The 13,419-nt window shown below is 41.7% G+C and overlaps 1 protein-coding gene across 1 annotated transcript in view; it reads right to left on the bottom strand.

Moving 5' to 3' along the window:
* cacna1sb (calcium channel, voltage-dependent, L type, alpha 1S subunit, b) overlaps positions 1 to 13,333 on the bottom strand; it is a 35,049-nt gene extending 21,716 nt beyond the window's left edge. The window contains exons 1-11 of the mRNA XM_080444589.1: positions 12,987 to 13,333; positions 10,471 to 10,576; positions 5,067 to 5,206; positions 4,516 to 4,649; positions 3,638 to 3,790; positions 2,871 to 3,076; positions 2,318 to 2,421; positions 2,004 to 2,143; positions 1,809 to 1,884; positions 1,468 to 1,628; positions 245 to 470 (exon numbers count right to left, since the gene is read on the bottom strand). Of these exons, the coding sequence (XP_080300715.1) occupies positions 245 to 470; positions 1,468 to 1,628; positions 1,809 to 1,884; positions 2,004 to 2,143; positions 2,318 to 2,421; positions 2,871 to 3,076; positions 3,638 to 3,790; positions 4,516 to 4,649; positions 5,067 to 5,206; positions 10,471 to 10,576; positions 12,987 to 13,153 (1,613 nt within the window). The 5' untranslated portion in view covers positions 13,154 to 13,333. The remainder of the gene's footprint in view (positions 1 to 244; positions 471 to 1,467; positions 1,629 to 1,808; positions 1,885 to 2,003; positions 2,144 to 2,317; positions 2,422 to 2,870; positions 3,077 to 3,637; positions 3,791 to 4,515; positions 4,650 to 5,066; positions 5,207 to 10,470; positions 10,577 to 12,986) is intronic.
* Between the last annotated feature and the right edge of the window lie 86 nt (positions 13,334 to 13,419).

Raw genomic sequence — 13,419 nt, 5'->3', positions numbered from 1 at the left:
CAACCCTTTTCATTTCAAGGACCTCCAGCTTGATATGCATTAGGCCACTTTGTTTTTCCTATCTTGTGAGCCATCTGGGCTCACAATTTGTAATTTGTAACTTCACAATCTTTTACACAGAATGAAGTTATTCTCTGCATAATAGCTGTTTGTATACAATGAATACTCCTGTGAAAACCGAATAAACAAAGTAGAGAAAAAAAGAGAAAATGTAGTTGTGCTGTTTAAGATGCAGGTTACTTACTTGGTGACCTTGAGGAACCTCAGCAGCCTGATGCACCTGAGGATGGAGATGCCTAGCGGAGACACAGCGTCCAGGGACAACAAGATCATCTCCAGGATTGAACATAACACCACAAAGAAGTCAAAGCGATTGAACGTGGAAATGAAGCAGGTCCTGGGACCCAGCGCGTAGATCTTCATGAACATCTCCACGCAGAACAACACCAGCAGCAGCCTGGTGACAACGTCTGGTGAGGAGAGACGGGAAAGAGACAAGCAGATGGAGACGGGATACAGCAGTTACAAACTGCATATTGTTGCTGTCGGGCAGAAACCTCTTATCTCCATATTCTAACTGTTTGTGGTCTTTCGTAAATTAACGCCCTACTTCATCATAGTACTACAGCGTCACAAAAGCATTGAAACTAGCAGATCCACAAGCCAACAGAGCCCACGGGCTATGGGCTCTGTCATGGTTACGGGCTATGGGATCAGTAGCCGCTGGGTGAACTTAGCTTCGGGGCTACAGCGCGCACACACACGCACACGCGCACACGCACGCACGCACACACGCACGCACACACACACACAGACAGAACAGACAGCGCTACAAAGTCATAAAGGAGTTTGATTTAGTGATGTTTCCACAGACATCCTTTTGTAGGCTGATGGCCGCTTTGGATATCATGCCCATGGCACTCGCACACACATTGACACACATCAAATGAGCAGTTTCCTTAACTAAGCATATACTGTGTACACAGCGCATAACCCAAAGTCTGCAAATACTTGGAGTGCGCACATCCCCAGGTATGGACTAGTACCACTGATACGGTATCAGCTGTCCTGTTATTTGTATTTGGGTTCATAAAGTTAAGATAAGTATTACTAAATGCATTTGAAATTAAATAAAAACTGTCACACTGCATAATAATAGCCAATATCCCTTTATTTTTTACATTTGTGACTATTACGGGCTAATTGAGTGATGGGGTTTAAAGCATATTACTGGTGAGAGCACAGATACTCAATGTGGCCCCCTGGAGTGAGTGTGGAAATATAGTGGCCCTCTCCATCATCACCAAGTCGCCCACCCCTGACTTAAACGCTATACTTAGCTGACCATATTCGAGCTCTCATCATAACCATCTGAGCAGCCTTCAGTTGGATGAAACTGGGGGGGAAAAAACTGAATTTTCCCTGATAAGGTCATTACAAATAATAATAATAAAATTTATGACAAACCTTGAAACATGGTCAGCGACTCAGACTGGTTGTGGTGTTCTGTAGCTAGGCACAATGTGTTGATGAGGACCAGGATCATCACCCCCCAATAAAACTTCTTGGTCTTAATATAAATCAGACACTTCATCCTGAAGAAACGGTTCCAGCGTCGGCCCAGGCGACTACACATAGACAGTACACATGAAATATTAGCATATGCCAGTTCACAGTAGAGATGCATTTACACAATAGTCATGAACAAAAATGTCAAAACAAATTACAATGTAAAAAAAGAAAAACACTCGACACCGTCAAACGACCTTCATTGTGTGAATGAAGGACCAAAACGGCAACAGACTCACTAGTAGTAAAGATATTTCTTGTCCTCCAGGCCATAGAGGCTGTCTGTTTCACCATCACTGATCAACGGCAGGAGACCTGACAAGAGTAGAAAGATTGAAATTAATGAATACATCTCTAAAAAGGACGGGATAAAGAAAGGGGGGGGGGGACATTGGATGTATATGGATTTAAGGTGGTTTTATCGTGTTCTTTACCATCTTTGTCCTCATCCAGGAACTCGGCATGAGTGATCCACTCCATGTAGCCATGCAGGTCCTCGTCCAACTGCTGGGTTTCTCGTAACATCTGCCACTCTCCACGACACCTCACCTTCTCTCGTTCTTTGGTAAACTCTCTAGTTAAGCAAAACAGAGGGATGGTGATCAACGTGATTCTCCATTTTCTGTGAAAGAACTACAGTAGAAACTAAGAGGGGACAGAGAGGGAGAGGGAGAGAGAGAGAGAGAGAGAGAGAGAGAGAGAGAGAGAGAGAGAGAGAGAGAGAGAGCGATAGAGAGAGAGGTCCTACCCGCTGAGCACACCCAGGACTAGATTGAGCACAAAGAAGGAGCCCACTAGAATAAGTGGGCCAAAGTAGAGCCAGGGAAACTCATTCCCAATCGCATCATTCACCTGAAAGATAAAAGTGGATCATTACTCTCAGTTACAAACAGATTTCCTTTGACAAACTCTAGCTTTCCACAATCGCACCTAAAAGTTGACAAATCCTCAGTTGAATCCAATTGGTAGGAATGGTAAGTATTTTCTGCATATGCCTTAATTGAGTGCATAGGGCAAGTGGAAAAAGGAATAATGATTTCCTAATTTGCCACAAACTAATTTAACCTATTAAAACCGTGAAAGCATCCGAGTCATTTTAGATTTCTTGCGTTGGCCATTTAAAAATAGCAGATATACAACCTCACTTCGTGCCGCGCTGCAAGCTTGTACATCTGCTATTTTTGAACATTTTTGAAAAATCTTGAAAGTGCTAGAACTACTGATTTAGAAGGCATTTTGTAGAATCTGTCTCAGGTCTTAATGGGTTGAGGAAAGAAGGAAGGAGGGTTGTTGTCACTCACCCAGTAGAGCACTTCTGTCCATCCTTGCATGGTGATACACTGGAAGACGGTGAGCATGGCAAAGCCAATGTTGTCAAAGTGGGTGATACCGTTGTTTGGGCCCTCCCAGCCCGGCCTGCACTCTGTGCCGTTGATGAGGCAGCGTCGGCCATTTCCAGCCTGGGCACATGGGGCCGGCAGCTCATTCTCTGCTGTGGCATAGATGTCTAGAAGATAGAATATACCGTAAGGCTCTTGGTACTGTATTCTTTAACTTGAATATCTTTAGCTTGGTTGTACGTTGGTTGGTTGGTTGGTTGTACTAACACATTTTAACAGGGAAAGTGATGGTGATAGTAACATAACATGTAGAGGTGGATGTTGATTATTATTATTATCATTATCCCAGTGGTTTTCAAACTTTATCATGTCAAGTACCCCAGAATTAATATGTAATTGGCCACAGACCCCCATCTGAAAATATTTTGTGCCCACGATACAAGATTTGTGTTATTAAAATGTTTTTATTATATTATTAATATTATATTTATATTAATTCGAGATTTATTTTAAATAGCAGCTCTACAGGCTCACAACGCATTGTGAGCTTGTAGACCGGCTATTTTAAAACAATAGGTTAAAGTCGTTCAACTTGATTCCGATGCTATATTAACACATTTTGCAGAGGACCCCCTGGAACCCCCTCAAGGACCCCTGGGAGGGTCCCCGGACCCCACTTTGAGAACCACTGCATTATCATGTGCCCATAAAGGCCCTTGTTGATCTACCTGTGCCAGTATAGTAGCAGGTTTTGTGCATCTTGCACTTGAAGAGTTCCAAGCCCACGATGGCGTAGATGGTGACCAGCAGGAAGACTAGTAGACCGACATGTATCAGAGGAAGCATGGCTTTGAGGATGGAGTTCATAACTACCTGTAGACCTGGAGGAGAACGGTAAAACACAGTTACTTATCCTCGCTGCCAGGTGGAAACCCTGCATGTCCAAAACTGATACTTTTCAGGAAATGAAAAAAAAAAGAACCTGTGTTCCAATTGATCCAACGTAGCTATTATTTAGTCACAAGCTCTTGTTAATACTTTCTATTGGTTCAATATTGATACAACCCACAGACACTGTCCTATTTCAGTTAGAAATAATAATCTCACACTTCTTCACACTCAGTTTGCAACTGTCTGACTATGTAGTTTCACACACAAAAAAAACGAAAGAAAAAAGGAAAATAAATATCCACAGGAATAATTAGAAGTGAGAGACATTTCAACCTATAATACTGAAGCAAAGAAAGTCTGTAAGAATAATAAATAAATAAATCATAAAAATGTTATAAACTTCCATGTGGACAGAACTGTAAAACAAATCACACCCAGTGTGAAGTGAGTGGTGCCTTTGATGAGTTCATTATGCGCATGTGTTGCACTCCTGTTTGTGTTTAATTAGTGTAACTGGTTGCATCTTTGTGTTGCAATCAGATGCAGCTGTTGAGGCCAGACACAAACATGTTGAGGCCATCCGCAAACATACGGACGGACGGACAGACACACACACACACACGGTCAAATGTAGGAGTGGTTGGCACCATTCAAAAAAGCCAGGGTTAGTTGTTCTATCTGCAGTACTGTACTGTATTGAGGTGCAGATTCTTACTGGGGACTCCAGAGACCAGGCGTAGGGGTCTCAGAACTCTGAAAGCTCTCAGGGCCTTCATGTCAAATCCCCCGCCCTTCTCCGGTTCAATACCCATGATCATGTTGATGGTGTCCAAGACAAAGGTGAATAGGCTGTGAGAAAACACAATGAAGCTATCAGTGATTTAGCTATCAACAACTGTCACATTTGATTGTATGCACACAATTTAGGTATTACTTGATAAATGTACATGACCAAATGAAACCTAGCATCCATATTCGGGGCATGTCATAAATGGGCGAACATTTGACAAAGTTAGCCGAGCAACAATTATTTTTGGCGAAGAGATTTGGTATAGAGAGAAAAAAGGAGGGGGCCAAGTATAGAGCCCGGGGGGCCCCGGTCAACAAAGTATATTGTTTAACTTTACATCATTTCACTTTTAACAATACATCAACTTTTCAGCTGAAAAAGAAAAAAGTTATTTGGTCAAGGGGTGACCAGGGGTGTCCAATGACCTCTGGCTGTGTAGAGAGGGCTGGCGATGTGCAGCCCAGAGCTCATCTTACCCCATGAAGACGATGACGAAGTCCAATATGTTCCAACAGTTCCGTAAATAGGCCCCCTCGTGGAATACGAGCCCATACGCCACTATCTTCGCAAAGCATTCTACAGTGAAGATGACCAAGAAAATATACTCTAGACTCTCCTGAAAGACAAAAACAAATGACCAGGGAATGAGATAATCACATAGTCTCATTTCTATATTACACATAGTTACAAGTAATATATCCAAATGCTGAAGACAGCGAACAATAAGCGGATTGGAGGAGTCATAGAAACCTTTGGCATTTGAGTCGTTTTCCAAGAGAGTATTTTAGCAGTGTTTTGTAATTAATAAAAAAGGTTATGAATAAAAAAAGGTGCACACACACACACAGTCTTGAGTGTGCATCCGTATATATACTGAGTGTGTGTGTTTGTGTGTGCGTGCGTGCGTGCGTGTAAACGCAACATAGCAGCTAGATATATTCGGCTCAAACTCAGAGTAAAATGCATACCACTCTGCCACCAAAATGTGAAATGCTCTACTACCAACAGCCATTAAAAGTCTCGATTCCCCACCCACTTTTAAAACTGACCTAAAAACATGGCTGTCCTCAAATTATAAATGGATTTGGCAATCTAAGCCCCTACTGTCTTGCCCCCAGAGAGTCAAACAACGCTCTCCCTCAGCGAGGATTGATTGATTGATTGAATACTTTATTTAAAAGTTTGCAGACAAAAAGCACATGAAAGTACAAGGTCAACTAAATAGGAAAAAAAAGAAAAAGAAAGCCATATGGCTTGTTTCAACTGGGGTCCTCCTTACTCAATTCATAGAGACATTAAATGACAGACAGATACACGCTACTATGCAGAACATCATAAAAACAGTTTGAAAATAAGAAAAACTAAAAATATGTACAGTAAACAGTTCGAGGGGCGGGGGAAGGCTAGGTTTTGACTTTTACAGGGGCCAGTTTCGAATTGCAGCGACCTGTAGGTGCTCTTTTATAGAGCGTGCCAAAAATCCTGAAGGATTTGATTTGAGGGGTATAAACCAGGTTGACTTAACATTCCCCAAAACAAACATGTCTGCGCTACTATGAAATGAAATGAAGTAGCTTATGTGTTGGTCAGGACTGACCCCCCCCCCCGTGGTGACGACGCGTTGGCACGCTCTATAGGACGGTTCTGAATGAGAATAGGGTTTTACACTCCTTCACGGCTTTTGGTAGGGCATTCCACATTTTTGTGGCATAGGAGCCCAGTGGGAGTGGCATCCTCTGCCCCTGGCCCTCGTCCCACCGCCTTTTTTCTGTAAATATATCTAGAATTGCTTTTAGTGTTGTTGCTGATATGTAATGTATTGTATGTCTTGATGAATCGAGTAGAAATTACCTAATGAACTGTACTGCCGTACTGTTTCCTAAACTTGCTAATAAGGTATTCAATCAATCAATAAATCAATCAATCAATCAATCAATGTATCAATAAAAAAAGCAGGGAGCTATTTTTGCATTCCAAAATCATTAAACACAGCATCATTGCTTAGTGGAGCTGTGTACTTGTTTTGAAAAACATATCTTCTCTAGGGGTGTCAGAACAAAATCGATTCGAATACGAATCGCGATTCTACTGTTGGACGATTCAGAATCGATTCTCATTTTCAAAAATCTTTTTTTTTTACACATTTTTTTGGGATGTTGGATTTACCTTTGTGTGTTTAGTTGATAAAACCTTTACATCGAATCATGAGATAGCAGAATACTCACAGCCCTAATCTTCTCCCTTCACAGTTGACTACAGTACAAACATGGTAAGATGGGAAGCAAGTAAGCAACCAGTTTGATATAGACCCCGTGGTGTTTGGTTTTGCTACTCAAAGTGACATTCATCATACAAAATAAAAGAAAACAATGTTTTGGCGGCAGAAAAGATCAATTTACACTTCACAGTCTCTCCTCCTCATTTAAGATTCCTGGCCAATCTCACTTAGACAACCTGACACATACATTTACTGAGTGAAAAGAACAAGTTAAATTAATCCCAGAGGGGTAACTGTCGGAGCATATACCTATGTTCCCTCAGCACTATGTTCCCTCATGCCTTAACCCAAACCCCTACCCCAACCCTAAACTGAGGGAACAAAGGGCAGAAGGAACATGGGGCTGACCCCATAACTGTGTGTGGTACGCTCTGGAGTAGTGGAAAAAATGTATGAGCCATCATATTTAATGAGTAACTACTGGGTTACATGGAGTGGTATGACTGAGGTCTCTCTCTGGCAACCCCCTGCATCCACAGGGTGGTGCTGTTTGGGCCTGTCTAGTTATATGACTGCACCGGGCCAGGGGTTGATGTGGGGGGGGAATGGATCCTCCCCCAGCTCTTCTTACACCCCTAACATCTCTGGAATGACTCACTGAGTAGTCGCAGAGGGATTTGGGATGAGGTAGGTTTGGGGCCCGTGGCAGGATTCGTAAAGAAATGAGGTCAGGATGAGGTCCAGAGGAAATTTAATATCATGGTGGATTTGGCATGGAGTGTGGGTCAACTGGCTGTGTTGTATCATCAAAATTGACACTGGGTTGTGTGTTATTGTGAAGTATATTGAATGCTATTTGAGGGGCAGACGGTGGCTGACTGTGGCCCACTGAAATGTTGGCACACGCACTGAAGGTCAGGCCCCCTAAGTGGGGTCACAGACCTCCAAGTGAAACCTCGCGTCTTTTCAATGTGTGGATGCATCTCTATCTACCAGTGTAGCCCTCCTCAAGGCCAACTGTATAAACATCCACCGCCGTAGCATACTGTATGTGGCCTTTTTGCCTCTGCAATGACATATTAGAGCCCGACCCATGCCAGATCTTTGGGTTCAATGCCAATCCTGATTTTAGAGAGTCTTAGACCACCGATAACCAATGCTTTGACCGATATTCTGTCAAAAGCTGCAAAATGTTCCAATCAATTAGAAAAACTTTCAGATCATTTAACTAGAATGTATTTTATTCACTTTAAGCCCTATTGCATGTTTTTCAAAAACAGACGATCTACAAGCTTACAACGCATCGTTGTGAGCTTGTAGGTCTACTATTTTTTATGGCATTTATAATGGGATGCCCAAAATGGGGACGCCAGTTTGAAAGTGGTTTAAAAACCAGGACACATCGTCTGCATAATTGCTGATAGCGATGTTGTCAAAAAAAGGCAAATAACGATATATTGGCAAGACCAATGTACCGGTCTGGTTTAAACCAAATTCCCTCTGTCAATAAAAGTGCTCACTTACTGTACAATACATTGCTAGTATACAGTATTAATTGTCGCTAAAACATATGTCTGCCATTATTGTCCATTATTGAGCTCTACTCAAACTCTCAGACTCCCAGAGGTAGCGTCAATACACACACCTATGAGTTCTAAATATAAAAAACTCCAGGGCACGCTTCAAAGAACATCCAGGGAGCCAGCAGCACCTGCCACCCGGCTAACCTTACACTACTCTATAGGAGACATTCTGAGACACCTAACCAGCTAGAGAGGGAAGAGGTAAAACCACAGTCCTGACCAACACATAAGCTACTTCATTTCATTTAATTTCTTAACGCATTTAGACCGGGAAAGAATCTGTGTCATGTTTAGATTTCTTTGGCTGTTCAAAAATAGCAGATATACAAGCTCAAGCTCATTAATATATGAGCTTGTAGATCTGCAAAAAAAAATAATCATGAAAATGTGTGCAAACCTTTGAATATATATGTTTTAAAGTGAACATTTGTAACTCAAATCTTTGCTTCTGGGGATTCTACAAATGCCTTCTAAATCATCTAACAGTTTTTTGAAAAAACCTATGTTGCTCAATGGTGGTTCTCAAACTTTTTCATGTCAAGGACCCCCAAAATTATGTATTTGGCAGCGGACCCCCATCTCAAAATATTTAGTTCCAGGGACCCCCCAGAGGCAAATATGAGTTAAAAATGTTTGCTTAAAAAATATTTGCACACATCTTTCAAAAATAGCAGATCTGCTATTTTTTAATAGCCGAATAAAGATAATGGTTAAAGTGGTTACACAAATGCATTCCCGGTTTGATGGGTTAATGACCATATTCACACACTGGCCATTATGCTCTTACTTCATACCGCAAGTATGCAGTAAGAGCAAACATTGACCATCCTTATATTTATAGCAAAATATCCATTTGAAAAACAAAATGCCAGCATTTCTTTATACGTTCTCAACCTAGATTCTGGCATGGATAGTCGGGTGCTGCGTAGTGCAAATTTGACTTTGAAACATGATGTGATTCAGCAGGTCATGTTTGAGATGGACAAAGCATGGTGTCACAGTCAGTCAACAACCTAATAAAGCATTGTGCCAGAGCCTGGGACATTATTTGGCTCTGAGATAAAGGCTACAAGAGCTGAGAAGGGGGTGGAAGCATGTAGTCAGTGGAGATCATGGGGATTTACCAGCGACCAGCTGAAACACCACAGTAGCTAATAGTGTTAATATGCAGAGTGTGACTTCACAGTCTCAAAACAAACATGTCCATTTGGTGAGCAGAGCTAGTAAACGAACCATCCACTGAAAATAAAGAACTTAAATATTCAAGATTGGGTAAGAGTATATCGTCTGGCAGAAACCTTGAATGTCCATATTTCAACGTTTTTTCCCCCCCGTAAATGTATGCCCTATTTCATCATACAAGAGTGTCGCACGCGACACATTGTTAGCTTGTAGATTGGCTATTTTCACTATTTAAATCTCTTTTTTTTTTTTATAAAAAAAAGGAACAGTTTTGGACATACAAGTTTTCCAATCGACGATATCCCTTCAATGTCATACAAACATATCACAAAAACACACAGTGGTCACATTCGTTCCACCTCACGGAGGTTGAACATTGAAGTTACATTTGATAACATTCAAGGAACATCAAGGATGTCATGGTTCACAGATTTGGTTGCTTCCTAAATATAATGAATCCAGTCTGCTGTGTTGTCATGGGGCCCACAACCCCAAGCAGTTTTAACTGGAAACCCTAATAGAGTAACACACTTGTGTCAGTATACTTGTGAGGGCCAAATGCCCCCACAAGTATAGTAGAATTTTGCAGAGTCTGACTTCACAGACTCAAAACAGACACGTCCATTTGGTGAGCAGAGCTGCATATCTAGACACTGATTTAGAGAAAGAGTTTTGGCTCCTCAAGAGAACTTAAATACTAAATACATTGCGCACCTAAGCTGATTAACCTCACAACACGACTATTTTCTGCTATTTTCAATAAAAATTTGACGTCCTCATAGTAATAATGTGTGTGTGTGTGTGTGTGTGTGTGTGTGTGTGTGTGTGTGTGTGTGTGTGTGTGTGTGTGTGTGTGTGTGTGTGTGTGTGTGTGCGCGTGTCCACATGCATGCTCACCAGGTTGGTGTTGGTGTTGTTACTGTCCTCCTCAGGCATGGGCCGGAAGACGGCCAGAGCCACACAGTTGGCAAAGATGGTCAGCAGGACGATGATCTCAAAGGGTCTGGAGGAATCAGTTAAGGACCAGAACAACCACATACAGTAACACAGGACATGTCGGCTGCAACAATACATTATTTTCTTAGCGATTACTTACTTTTCCAATTAAATTAATTGGTCAGTTGTTAATAATCGCAAATAAATCCTACTTTTTATAATCAACCAAATTGATTAGTCTGATTAACCACTTGAGCCCTATTTAATACTTCATCATACAACAGTGTCGAACAAAAATAGCTAAAATGGCAGATCTACAAGCTTACAACACGTAGACTGATGCATTGCGAGCTTATAGATCCGCTATTTTTGCTAGCATTTTTTCTTTTGTTGAAAAAAGCTAAATTTCTAAATTGTCCCCGAAGTCGATTATTTTTTACTATTAAAATTGATTATCAATAAAAAAATATATAATTGATTAAATCGATTAATTGCTGCACCCCTACTCACATCCACATCCAACATGCTGGAGAGACATGTTTGATGTGGTTTTTTTTTATTTCATTTGTGCAAATCAGTTTTTCATGTTGGCATGCTTCGCAAAAATGTGTGTCGGAAGAAAAGCTAAAGGTCTCGAAACATCACACAAGGTGGATAATTAAAAACTAAACTGGAAGGAGTTTCTCAGTGTATACATTTCTTTTTAGTTCTGCACATGAGCCTGTATGTATGTGACTTCAAATGTGACAACATATTGGTTATATTGGGATTTGCATAATATGCATTGAAGTTTGGTCTAAATGTGTACATGCACAACACAAAAAAACATACAGGTGTCAATTGCACCTGCTATTTTTAGATCCATGATGTCATTATCTGAGTGATTTAATTTAATTGTCTGCATGAGGTAAAAAGTTAAAAACCTCATTCATAACAGTGTTATAACAGCTCCACAGCTGCGCATCCCTGTTATCAAACAACACTGTGGCCTCTCAAACTCCAATCTCCTATTGCAGGCCTTGGCGTGTGTGTGTGTGTGTGTGTGTGTGTGTGTGTGTGTGTGTGTAATTCTGTCCAATGTATAGGTCAATTCCCACCCATAGGGGGCACCCTAATAGAATTCCCCTGCTAACTCAGCATCATGTCTAGTCTGTGATGCCACAGGACAGCTGCAAAGCCCTAGAATATGACCAAGGCTTTTTAAAAACACTCCACTTATCAAGAAAAGAGACTGGATATTTCCACTCTGTGACATGTTGTTCCCCAAAGGCTGTCAACAGCATTGCTAGGAGAAAACAATATCCCATTTATAAGTATTCTGAGTTGTTTTATTCTATTTCTGGAACATTCCATGGCTCTCAATACCTGGGTTGTGAGATTACACCACTACAAAAAATCTTGAGTTGGTGGTGCGTGACTGCAATTTCAGGTCAGACAATGCACAATAGTACAACATTCAGTAAAACTGATAAAAAATATAGTTGATAGTCTCTGGTGAAAACATGGTTCTAAAGCTAAATAAATCAAAATAGCTTCAAAAGCTATGAAGACCAATGTTGCCAGATGAACACGGCCAATTCAACGCATTCTTCACAATTATTTTTGGAATATTGATGCCACACTAATAACGAGACCATACATCTAATCTATTTCAGATCTACAGTAACTATAACCACAGCTTAAAGTGGGAATGGACTTCAGACTAAAAACAGGATGGAAACCCCCAACAGGAGGCACACAACAGGAGGCACACAGGCAAACAACAGGCCTCACAGAGCAGCTTTTTTTCCACATTAAAAGCACAATGCCAACCAGCCAGGTTACTTATCATTAAATTAAAGGGCTTTAATTAATAGTTTCTGTCAGCCCGCTGTAAACAGATTGGGGTTAAGCAGCCCTCACAGTGAAAACACTGGGGTTACATGCTTTACGTGGACGTGGGGCAGCCTCACACATAACAAAAGTCTTAACACTCAGGGGAAGCCCTTAGCAGACATTTGAAAGAGAGCTTGACCATGCTGATCACAGCTGGTCTACAAAGCAGCTGTCAACCTGCCACCTGGCATTCACACCTTTTCTGTGTGTACAAGCTCTGCTAATATTAAAGACAGGTGACATCTTTCAGCAATCTTAAAGTCCCTGTGTCTTTAAAAGGCTCAGCAGCGCACATCCTAAAATTAACAGGATTTTAATAACTCTTCACCACTTCAACCCTATATACTGTACATAATTGACTGGGTTCCCCCAGGGAAATCTCTTTGCAGAAGATAGCAGATCTACAGTCTCTAAGGGCTATTTCCGCCCCCAGATTAAGTTAGACTTCAACAGGACTGAAAATGTTCTTTGCCCAAGACTGATGGTTGGTTTACAGTTAACTGTGTGTGTGTGTGTGTGTGTGTGTGTGTGTGTGTGTGTGTGTGTGTGTGTGTGTGTGTGTGTGTGTGTGTGTGTGTGTGAGAGAGATAATAGAAGGATACTTCCACTCGACAAAGTTGATGGCCCCCTTGCGTATAGGGTTTTTGAGCCCAAACATGAAGAGGGTTCGGGCGGGTCGAGGGTTTCCCCCTGTGGCCTGCAGTTTTTTCAGCTTCTCCCTCTGCTTCTTCTTCAACTCCTCCTCATTCATTGGCTTGGCGTCTGCCATCTTGATGCCGCCTTAGGAAAACCCTATATCCTGGAGAAATGCGTCCACTGGCAAAAAATATTCCAACAAATGAGATACAATACAACTCCGTGCCGTGAAGGCCCCTGGGTTCCAAATCCTTTGGTCCACGAGTGAATGTGCCCCTCTCCTCCACTTCCCTGTCTCCCCTGTTCTTCTTTTGTCCCCTCTCCTCCTGGCTGAGGGCTGACACAAATGTACAGCAGGCAGGGAAAAGTGATAGGCGCCCCAAGTCAGTGGAGGAGCAG

Source organism: Gymnoscopelus braueri (assembly GCF_963280865.1).
Source record: "Gymnoscopelus braueri genome assembly, chromosome: 12".
NCBI classification, from domain to species: Eukaryota; Metazoa; Chordata; class Actinopteri; order Myctophiformes; family Myctophidae; genus Gymnoscopelus; species Gymnoscopelus braueri.
This window is presented reverse-complemented; position numbering and strand designations above follow the sequence as displayed.